Below are 11,113 nucleotides of genomic sequence, written 5' to 3'. Positions count from 1 at the left end.
ACATTCAGTATAGGGCTCCCCCCGCCCCCACTAGGCTGTGGAACTGATGAAAGGATGCACAATAAAACAATTAAAATATCATCTCACCTTGAAAAGAGAGAACCCTGAACTTTGCCAAACTCCGACTCTCCTACCACTTTTTTGTTTTTTGACTTCCCTTTGGGACCTTAAAGTCAAACAATTAATTCTGAACTGGAGGCAGATTGTACCCTTAGTCTATTCTTTTTACATCAGTCCCCCTGCAAAATCCCATTGGCTCTTCTGCTAGCCTTTCCTCATGTTCTCTGCTTCTTCCAGACACATCTATTTCTGAGCCTGCAGTCAGTTTAGGGGTCCCTCCATCCAATGAGGAAGGGAAGGCTGATAATCAGAAGTCTATTTTATCTTTGACCTTCCATCCTTTTAGCTTGTTATTCCTGCTGCAGTATATTCCTCACTTCATTATGTTCTCTTTCCTTCTCTTACTTTCTTCATCTCTTCTCCATCTATAGGGCATCTCTTTGTTCTCTCATTCTGTGAAAATTCCCGAGTCTTAAATCACTGGGGGAAACTATAAACTAGATGTCAAATCTAGAAGCTGTTTTCAGGGCTATATAAATGCCAGTTATTGGTATCATCCCCACTTTCATTATAATGTAGATAAAACAAAAATACTCTTTTTGTCTGTATTTTTTCTCACTCCTTCAGTTTGTTTTGAATTCATTTTCTATTCTCTACTACCTGCCCAAGCTTGATTTAAGCTGGCAGGAGAAGTCCCTGTGTAGCCACATCAATCTTTTCAAACAGTTCCTTATTATGTCCTTATTTAAAAACAAAAATAAAACAACAAATCTAAACAACCTTTCTCTGTGTGATTTCAGAATTTTGTTTTTGAGCTCTTTAATTTCCTCTTGAACTGTATTCCTCTGAAGCATTTTAGGCCATGAAATTCTGCCTATATTTTCTTTGAATTTTGCTCTTGTGATTGGTGCAATTTTTTTCCCTTCCTATCACAATTTTTTCTCCTTAACTTGCTGAGATTCCTATGGGCTCTTAAATAACCAGACTTTGATTAATTAATAAGAAACAACAACAAATAAGAAGAAAGAAAATATGGGTGATGACTAAAGGACCTCTGAAGACAATGGTCTTTTAGATAAAGAAAAAGAAAGAATAAAGAAGTCAGCAAGGGAAACCCTTTAATAGGAGAGCAAATAGTATGGATAAAAAGATCTGAAGAGAAGTCATTTGACAGATCAAATGACAAAGTACTGTCAATAACAGCTAAGAAAAGAAGCTGGACATATCCTCAAATCAGCAGAGTGGTATAGACACGCAGAGAATTATTTGCCTATCATAAGAAAATGTCATGTTCCCTAAACATGGTATAGACAGGCATTATATAGACAGTGAATAGAAAGGTGGTCATCAAGTCAGGAGGGTCTAGATTCATATCCTATCTCTTGACACATTCTGGCTGTGTGATCTGGAGCAAATTATTTCACTTGTCACGGTTCTGGGTAACCTTTCAGGTAATTTCTGAGACCACACTAAACTGAACAACTAGATTGAGTAAAGGGAATGGGGTGCTGGACTGGGAATCAGGAGGACCTGAAGGTGAATTCCAACTCAGATATTTGCAAGGTATGTGATCTTGGGCAAAGTAACTTAATTAGTTTGTCTTCTAAACATTTATTAAGCACCTATTATGTGCCAGGTACTGTGAGAAACACTAGGAATTCAATGAAAGGCAAAAGTCAGTCTCTTCTCTGGACATCTCTATAAAATGGGGATAATAATAATATCTCCCTTATAAGGTTGTTTTGAAGCTTATTTGAATAATATATGAAATACTTTGTAATCTTCAATATGCTCTAATATTAGCAATTATTATTATTATTATGATTATTCATTAGAGATATTCAACATGAAAATTAGGGGACAATATGAAAGGAAGGTCACAAGTACTAATCACCATTTAAAACCAGGTTAGCAAAACATTTATGATCTGAAATTCTTTTGAGGGAGTGGGGGAAAGTACTTGATTTGTAGAGTTACAATAAGAGGTAGCGATTAATCATGAATATTAGCCAGTAGAAGCCCAAATCTGAAGGAACTCTTAGGATCTGTGGTGTTCTCATGTTAGGGGGCATATAAATTGGGAGAGAGGAACCCCTGGGTATACCAAATAATAGTGAGCTGTGGAATCAACAGTTTTCCTTAAGGGATCAATGGACAGGGGGAAGGAACATGACAACCAGAATGCCAGGATGGTTCCCCCATTGGACCATCAGTGGGCAGCAAAAGTCCTACACCAACAAAATATCAGGGATCAAGGACTTTCTGATTACAGCTAAAAGGCACACATAGGAATGAGGAAAAGGCATAAATAATATCATATTATTTACATATAAATAACAGGTATAATATAATGATATAGTATAATATAATATAAAATAGTAATATAGATAATAATATAGGAACATAAATATTTATATTATACATTGTATATTATTTAATGTGTTCTGATAATGCTGTATGAATAATAATCATAAATAAAAAATAGACATAAAAGTATAAACAACACCCTGTCCCCCCAAAAAAATCATGTAAATAGCAATGATCCAGACAAAGTGAAGGGAGGTTTGAGAAGATGAATTCTTCAATAGTGGGCATTAATAGTATTGCTTAGGTAGAGAAGACAGATGAGGAGGACACTGTTGAAAAACAGAGAGTGACTTTTCGCTAAGATAGATGCTGGAATGGAATGCAAACTTCTCAGCTCCTTTATATCTATTCCAGCAAGCCCTAGAGTTTGCATCAGAACAAATAATGATCAAGAATTCCAATAAAAACTATCCTAAATGATTTATTTCATCAGAATAGCCCCCCTCCTTATGCTTGTTCACATGCTCACAGAGTTTTATGTAGAAGTGCATTAAACTCAACAGGAATTTAAGGGAGGATAGTATTTATTGTTTCATCATTTCAGTCATGTCTAGCTCTCCAAGATTCCACTGAGAGTTTTCTTGGCAAGGGTACTGGAGTGATACACCATTTACTTTTCCAGCTCTTTTTTCCTTTAATTCATTTTTTCAGATGAGAAACTGAGGCAAACAGTTTAAATGACTTGCTCAAGATCACATAATTAGTAAGTATCTGAGGCTGGATTTGAACTTAGACCCTTCTGATTTCAGGGTCAGTCCTCTATCCACTGTGCCATCTAGTTGCTCTAAGAAAAAATGACTATGAAGAATTCAGAGAAACATGGGAAAATTTGTATGAAATCAAAGGAAATCAAGGGAAAATCTAACCCAAAGAACAATCATTTCACGGGCTATATCAAAGGTGTATATCAAAGATTAACATAGTAGGAAGGAATTCTTGCCATGACTATAGAAAACAAAGCCATCATAAGATGTAGAAGTGAGAATAATTTAGGGTATGACCAAGAAGTCCATATTTTGGATAGAAAAAATGGCTAGTAAGAAGAGGGATGTATCTTTTGTCTGTGAAGTCAATGATAAACTTTTGGATTTTGTGGATTTCAGGTGTGCTTATTTTTTAATTCACTTTTCTCAAATTCTTTTTTTGTATAGTCCATTTCAATAGAGGTAAGAGTTCTAAAAGAATTATTATTATTTCCCTTAAAATACTCATCTTAGCTAGAAAATTTGTTTTGGGATGGAGAGCGTAGGCTTTTAATGGGGTAGGTCATGTTCCTAGGTAGTGTCATCATTTCACCATCTAAAAGTTATTAAAAACCAATGTTTTGTACAGCCCATCAGGCCTGGTTTTTAACTGAGGATTTTGCCCATTGAACTGTGACTCCTTGAGATGAAACATCTTAGGACTTCCATATTGCATTTGCTCCTAATTAGAAAGCAGATATGCTCTAAGGAGGAGAAAGCACCATTGTGACTGAAAAATGTCCTCTGACTATGAGACAAAAATCTAGTGATTTCCATCTTTTCACCATCCTTCCCAATGACCCAAATCTGTGAATGGTTGATTGGGAAATTCAGTTGACATTTATCCTTAGATTGACAAAGCCCTTCTCCTGAAGGGAAAGCAAGGTATTATTTCTCTTCCTGTCAATGACATACATCAACCAACCCCAAGTGGATATCAGGCCTTATGATGACTTTGGAGGGGCATCCCTGGGATACTTGGGCTTTGCTATGCATTTTGAGTGCATGTTCTAAGGTATTTTGATCATACAAGTCAGTTCTAGTGTTCATTGATAATCACATGTTTTAAAGACAAGGCAGAAAATTATAATTTCTATCCTTTGTAACTCACCGATACTTTTGGTTTGGTTGCAGAGCTGGCTGGGGACACAGAGGCTGGACCAGCTCCCAGGGCAACTGCCTCCAGGTTTGGTGGTAAATCCACCTGGTTCTGATTTATTGGCCTGTCATTCTCTCCACCCTCATCTTTTGACTCCTGATCCTGTGAAATATTAAGCAATCAATAGTTAAAAAACATGTAAGTGCCTACAATGTGCTAAGCTTTGGGCATACAAATATTGACCATGGACCATTCATTAGTGGCCAGAACATGTCTAGGAAGGAGAGTGCTTTGCAGAATTAGCCCTTCCACATCTTGCCCTACCGGTCTTTTACTGAAGGATGATCCATTATTAGTAACATGCCTTCGGATGCCCTAGCAAAGGTCTCAAGTGTAAAGTCCCTATTGTGACATAAGTGCAGCCCTGACTTTGAGGATAGACATGAAAGAAATCTGCCGGTGAACAAAGAGCCATGACCCTGAGAATAGTATTTGTTGGGTCAGAGGTTTCTGGCCCCCAAACAAGGCCATTTACTTGCTGGCTCTTGGCAACGGGGGTGGAGACTCTTGGGTAGAGTTTTCTCTCAGGTTCAGGGAATGGCTTCTTCATTATGACTGCTTTCTCTGGGCCAGGAAGTTAGGGGAACAGAATTCTTCTATCCTATCCAAAGGTAGTCAGGTATTGACCCAATACACAGGAGCTTCTGTGTTGCTTTGGAGAGGCTATGGGCCAAAGCAAGAGCAGGTCAGCCCTGGAGTTAGTGAGTGTTGACATGAAGTGTTGGCTTTGAGAGTTTCTGGTTGTGTCCAAAGCTACTGCCAGAGATGGTTCAAGAGCTGACCGACTAACCTGAATTTGTAGATGGAATTTGTATACCAGGAGTTCCCCATCCAGAAGGAATTACACATTCAGACCCAAATACAGTTGCACACACATGCACTCACATGTATATATGTACCTTATAGGATTTGTGGCTTCAATAATCCGGGTCCCCCTTCCAAAACCCAGGTCCCAGTCCCTCCCTAGCCATCTCTGACCCCACCTCCCCACAGCCCTGGGGAGCCTCTGGGTACTCTGTGAAGGTTAGTCTATAAATGCTTGTTCATGTTCAGGTCATTATCAAACTGTTTCCAGAGTTCCTATTTAGGAATTGTTGGCAGAGATCACTGACAAAACCAAGAATGAAAGAATGAAGGATGGAATGAAATGAAAAGGCATTTATTAGCTAGGTAACTTAATGAAGAGAGCACTTGGCTTGTACCAAGTCAGGAAGATTCTGTCCGTGTCATCTCTGCATAAATTATAAATCTTGTCTTCCTCATTAGACTCCGAGCTCCCTTTTGCTTTTCTTTGTATTCTTAGCACTTAGCACAGTGGCCTGGCATACAGTAGGTACTTAATAAATATTTAATGACTGGCTAAGTGACTTGAAATTTGGACTCAGACACATGCTAGCTGTGTGACTCTTGGCAAGTCACTTAGTTTCAGTCTCATTTTTCTCATCTGTAAAGTATGAAAAATAATAACATTTGCCTAACAGGGAAGATAGGATGAGATTATATTTTATATATTTATACATACACATATATGATACATCACTTTGCAAACCTTAAAACTCTGTATAAATGCTTGCCCTCAACTCAGTACTGGGAGTTAGCTAACTCGGGAAGGGAGATGATTGTGTTTTGTATACCCTGAGTATAGGTGGAAGGTGGGAAGAAATAATGACTTTTCACTCATCCTGGAAAATCACTGGGGTCACTTTTATATAAAACAGGGGTAGTTGGAAGAAACTTTGCCAGATATATTACTGGATTAGAATATGGACTAATCTCACATCCCTGTCTTGCTATTGTGTGTTTTGGCAGGATGAAGTGGTCCCTTAGGGTTTACAGTCTGGACTTCTCTAAGTCATAGCGCTACCATGGACTTGATCACCCCTCTTAGACTTGGGCAATTAGTTTCCCTCTTCCCACAAACAGACAAACAAACCCCAGTTCTACTCCACCAGTTGAGACAGCTTTGCTGTTGGATTCATGTAGCATGACTCAAGTGGATAAATAATGACTAAAAAGTGTGACATTTGAGAGATGTTCCCTGCATCAAGAATGAGGAAGGCTGGTGCTTCAGAGGTCTGTCCAAAGGGAAGCAGGGAAGCAAAGCAGACTCACGGGAATAGTTTTCTGCTGGTGCACTTGGGGGTTGGCAGGAGAGGGACTGGTACTGAGGGCATTCTCAATGTCTCGATCCAACTGGTCCAGTTTCATGATGAGCAGTGCCATGGAGTCAAGTCGTCCTCTCCCTCGATCTTCTCTCCCTTCCTGAGGAACAGAAAAACTTTTTTTTTTTTTTTACTGAATCTGAGATGATATTTCCTGAGGGGGGACAATAGTTTCTCCTCCTCTCTGTCGTGGGATCAAGTGTCAAATCCTCTGTTTGTTTGTTTTTGGAGAGGCAATTAGGATTAAGTGACTAGTCTAAGGTTACACAGCTAGTATATATGAAGTGTTTAAAGTAATTTCTGAACTCAAGTTCTCCTGACTCTAGGACTGGTGCTCTATTTACTGTGCTACCTAGCCGCCCTTTCCATTTGCTTTTTAAAGCCTTCCTAACCACCCCTCTCCTCCTTTTGCAGTTCTCTTGCACCTCAGTCCATTACAGGTAAGCTTCAGTTCAGTGACAGCAGCCTCCTGGATGTTCCTCCCACAAATCCTTCCACTTATCTTCAGACATTCTCTCAGGCTGTCTCCCAGGCCTGAAATGCCTTCCTTTCTCTGCTCCAATTAATGAACTCCCTGTTTTTGATTTTTTCACAACTAAAACCCCACCTTCTCCTGGAAGCCTTTCTTGATCTCCCCCTAAATTCTGGTGACTTCCATCTGGATTATCTGCAGTTCATTCACAACTCACACACAGCCCACCTGGCTCCCTGAGCTGAGGTCCTGAATGTTAAGGGCCTGTGATTCAGCTCATGGGGATAGCTTTAAAGCCTCATCTCAAGCACTGGGAAGTGAAACAGGAAGAACGGTTCAGAGATGGGGTTTAACTTAGGTCTGGATTCCAAGTTCAGCTTTGCTGCCTCTAGATATTTAGAAAAAAGTTACTTTTCTTGGAAAACCCACAAAAGAAAATCAGGGATGGTTATCCTACAGAAGAGATGAAGGGATGTGAGAGAATCAGTTAATAGCTTGGATAAGCAAGGGCTTAACCAGTGAGGAAGTGGGATGTCATGAATGCTGCTTGATCCCAGAGGGTCCTCAGTGTGAGTGGGCTTGAATTGTAGGGAGGAAGATTTGGACTCGGTGGAAGGAAGAAACCCCTGACAAATAAAAGAGTTTGGAACTGCAATGGTTTCTCTCAGGAGATGTGGAGGAGCATCCCATTCACCAGAGGCTTGCAAACAGACACTGCAAAGGCACTCATTGGGAATGTCGGAGAAGGGGATGCTGATTGAGGCATGGTGGAACTGGAGGCTCCTGAGATCCCTTCTGCCTCTTCCTAGGGACTCAGTAGGATGTGCCAAGTACAGGGCAATGTCTGCACATTCACAGGGGACATTCACTGACAGCCACAGGGAGAAAATATGGGCTTTGACGAAAATCCAGAGTTGATAATTCCACAAATAATAATGTATGTGAATAAACCCACCGAATCTGAGAACATGTATGAAGTGATGCAGATGAAAGAAAGGGAATGTAAAGAAACATCTTTATACTATCCAACATCAATCATAACCACAAAAGTCTTGGTTCCTGAAATAAGAGCTAGACAAATTTAACTTTTAATTCCACTTCTGACTTCCCTCTAAGACTGTCCCCTCACTCCTTTGCTCCATCTATATATCTTGTACAAACCCAGTTGTTTGCATATTATTTCCCCACTAGACTAGGTGTAGGAATTGGGTTTTTTGCCTTTCTTTGCATCCTGAGAAATTAGCACATTGCCTAGTGCAGAGTTGGCACTTAAATGCTTGTTTTATGCCTGACAGGTTAGAATATTGGTCCAAATAGTATATGATTTAAGATGAGTGATAAATGTAACATCTTACTCTTGGATTTCAAAACCTAGAATCTTAGTGCAAGATGGTGGAAGTATGTAGCATGAGAATACCTTGTCTGAATAGGACTGTGGGAGTTAGTGGGTCACAAGCTCAAAATGAATTGACAGTAGGATGTGGCCACCAGAGGTTATAAAGCAGCATAAGATTCAAGCCTGAGTAGTCAGACCACTAATTCCCCAAGCCAAATTTCAGAAAGCACGCAGCTGGAGTGTATCCACTGGAGGGACAGCACTGCTGACGGGAAGCCTTCTGAAGTGGGCAGCAATAGGGAACGCCTTCTGCCACTCCTTTAGGGCCTGTGCTAGCTAAGTTGGCCACCTGGCCCTGTGGTGGAAGTTGGTTGGCATTAGGTGTGGATGGTTGCCCCTTTCTCCACAGGCACATCAACAGCATTTATTAAGTACCTACTGTGTGTCAGGTACTAGGTGCTACATAAGCTTTGGGAATACTGAGAAAGGTAAAAGCCCTCAAGGAGCTCACTGTCTAATGGGGATGAAATATGAAAACAACTTTCTCTCAAGACTGTCTTGACCAAGTTTATTTTCAGCCTTCTAAAGGAAAAAAAATACACACTACAGATATATACACGCATGTACACATAACAATGATATGTACATGTATGCATCGAGTACACACCTACATAAATATATAACCTACACATACAATACATATATAGATGCAGATTTACAATATATACACATACTCATACATAAATATATATGCAGACACATATAACATGCATTCACGTCTGCACACACATACACAAATACATCTAAATACATGAATATAAATATACACATATGTCAGACAATAATACAGTAATACACATGCATTAGACAGCTAGGTGGTACAATGGAGAGAGCGCTGGTGCTGAAGTCAGGAAGACTTATTTTCTTGAGTTCAAATCTGGCCTCAGACATTTACTAGCTATGGGATCCTGCACTTAAGCCAGTTTGCCTCAGTTTTCTTATCTATAAAATGAACTGAAGAAGGAAATGACAAACCAGTCCAGTGTCTTTGCCAAGAAAACCCCAAATAGAGTCACAAAGAGTCAGACATGACTGAAATGATTGAACAGCAAATACATATAGGTATAAATTATGCACAAAAATGCATACACACATATACCCCTATGTATATCTATCTATCTATATTTGTGTACACATATATACATATATGTATATACACATTTGTTTTTCAGTTGTTCAGTCATATTAGATTCTTTACAAAGCTATATAGGCTTTCTTGGCAAAGATACTCGAGTTTCCTTCTTCTCTAGATTAAAGCAAACAGGGGCTAAATGACTTACTTCCTTAAGATCACACAACTAATGTCTGGGGCTGGATTTGAACTCAGATCTTCCTGACTCCATGCCCTGAGCTCTATCCACTGAGCCATCAAGCTATCTCTATACTTACACATACATATCACATGGACTGGCTCCCCTTCCCTAGTGTTATACTACTGGATCTGACCCATCCCTTTCCTGATTCTGGAATTGAGTTTGCCAAATCCAGGGTGAGTAGCAAACCCTGCTCTCTAGTTACTGATTGCTCAAGTGTTGGTCACCCTCCACCCCGCATTCTACAAGACCTCTGTGCTAGTCAGCACGTCTGGGACAGCAGCTCCCTTTGATGCTTCCTCTGCCTTTCAGTGGGTGAAATTGGGATGAAGAAGACTTAGACTCTCCAGGAGTTGGATTTGTTTTGGTCAGAGGGCAGACCATGGCAGCTGCCTGTTTGTAAATGGGAGTCTACCATCTCTATAAACTCCTGCTTCTAGTTTGGGCTGACAATCTGTTTTTAAATCCCTTGCCTTGGCCCTTGTTCTGTCTGGGTCTTAACTTGAGGCACATGAACTTGGCTTTTTTGTTTGTTTGTTTGTTTTAATTTTGTTGAGATAATTCTTGGTTTTTAAGATACCTCGATCACTGCATTTCAGTTTAACTAGCTTCCCTTTGTAAGCCTATGTGTCTTACTTTAAGCAATCTAAAAACAGTTTTGAGAAATAGTTCATGTTCTTCATCAGCCTGACTATCTAAGAGTCCAAGATACATAAAAAGGTAAAGAGCCTGTGGTCTAGGTGGCCGTAGAACAGTATCACTCCTACCTTTGCCTCCAATGAGGCTCTCTTAGGTAACCAATCTCTCCCATATCTCTTCCCCAAAGTGCCTGGACTCCTTGACATGAGTATATTTCCTCAGTGAAAATTGTCCTCCCACCCACTCTCCCTTATCTAATTTCATTCCCCATGGATTAATAATGAATATTGATCTTAACTCTTTCAAATAAATTTCTAAGCATGAAGACCCTCTCGTTAAGTCTCAGGAACCACCGGGTTCACCTTTGCCTCCTTACAGTAGTGACTCTACTTAGTTTGTTCTCTCTGGAACAGACAATCCCACTTTATGCCCATTCAGACTAACCATGGACAGAACAACAAAGCAGCACATTTACCTTTGCCAGCCTCAGTCACTTTCTCTGATCCCTTGCCATCCTACATTTGCTATATTCCTTCCCTCATGTGAGGAGTTCTCCCTGAGGTGGATGACAATTTCACTCATACACTGAGCCAGCTCTGATGTTACTGCCTGATCCTTGGGGGAGCTGTGAAAAAGAATCCAAACAAAAGCTCAAATGGTCCTTGAGGAGCATCATGTCCAATCTAGAACCTGAAGGCTATTTACTGTCACTAATAATCTATTTTTCTTTTTTAATTATGAAACTGCTACTATGTCTGAGTAGTTGTTTTCAGCAACTCCCTAACCTCAATCTAAGAAAATG

General features: G+C 39.9%; 1 protein-coding gene across 1 annotated transcript in view; it reads right to left on the bottom strand.

Annotated features, from left to right (window-relative positions):
* Positions 1-3,223: 3,223 nt before the first annotated feature.
* Positions 3,224-11,113, bottom strand: part of LOC116419820 (rho GTPase-activating protein 7-like) — a 53,577-nt gene continuing 45,687 nt past the window's right edge. The window contains exons 3-4 of the mRNA XM_031942001.1: positions 6,442-6,591; positions 3,224-4,431 (exon numbers count right to left, since the gene is read on the bottom strand). Coding sequence (XP_031797861.1) covers positions 4,264-4,431; positions 6,442-6,591 — 318 coding nt within the window. The 3' untranslated portion in view covers positions 3,224-4,263. The remainder of the gene's footprint in view (positions 4,432-6,441; positions 6,592-11,113) is intronic.

Source organism: Sarcophilus harrisii, chromosome 6, assembly GCF_902635505.1.
Source record: "Sarcophilus harrisii chromosome 6, mSarHar1.11, whole genome shotgun sequence".
Classification (NCBI taxonomy): Eukaryota; Metazoa; Chordata; class Mammalia; order Dasyuromorphia; family Dasyuridae; genus Sarcophilus; species Sarcophilus harrisii.
The sequence above is the reverse complement of the archived record's forward strand: the minus strand, read 5'-3'. Positions and strand labels throughout refer to the sequence as shown.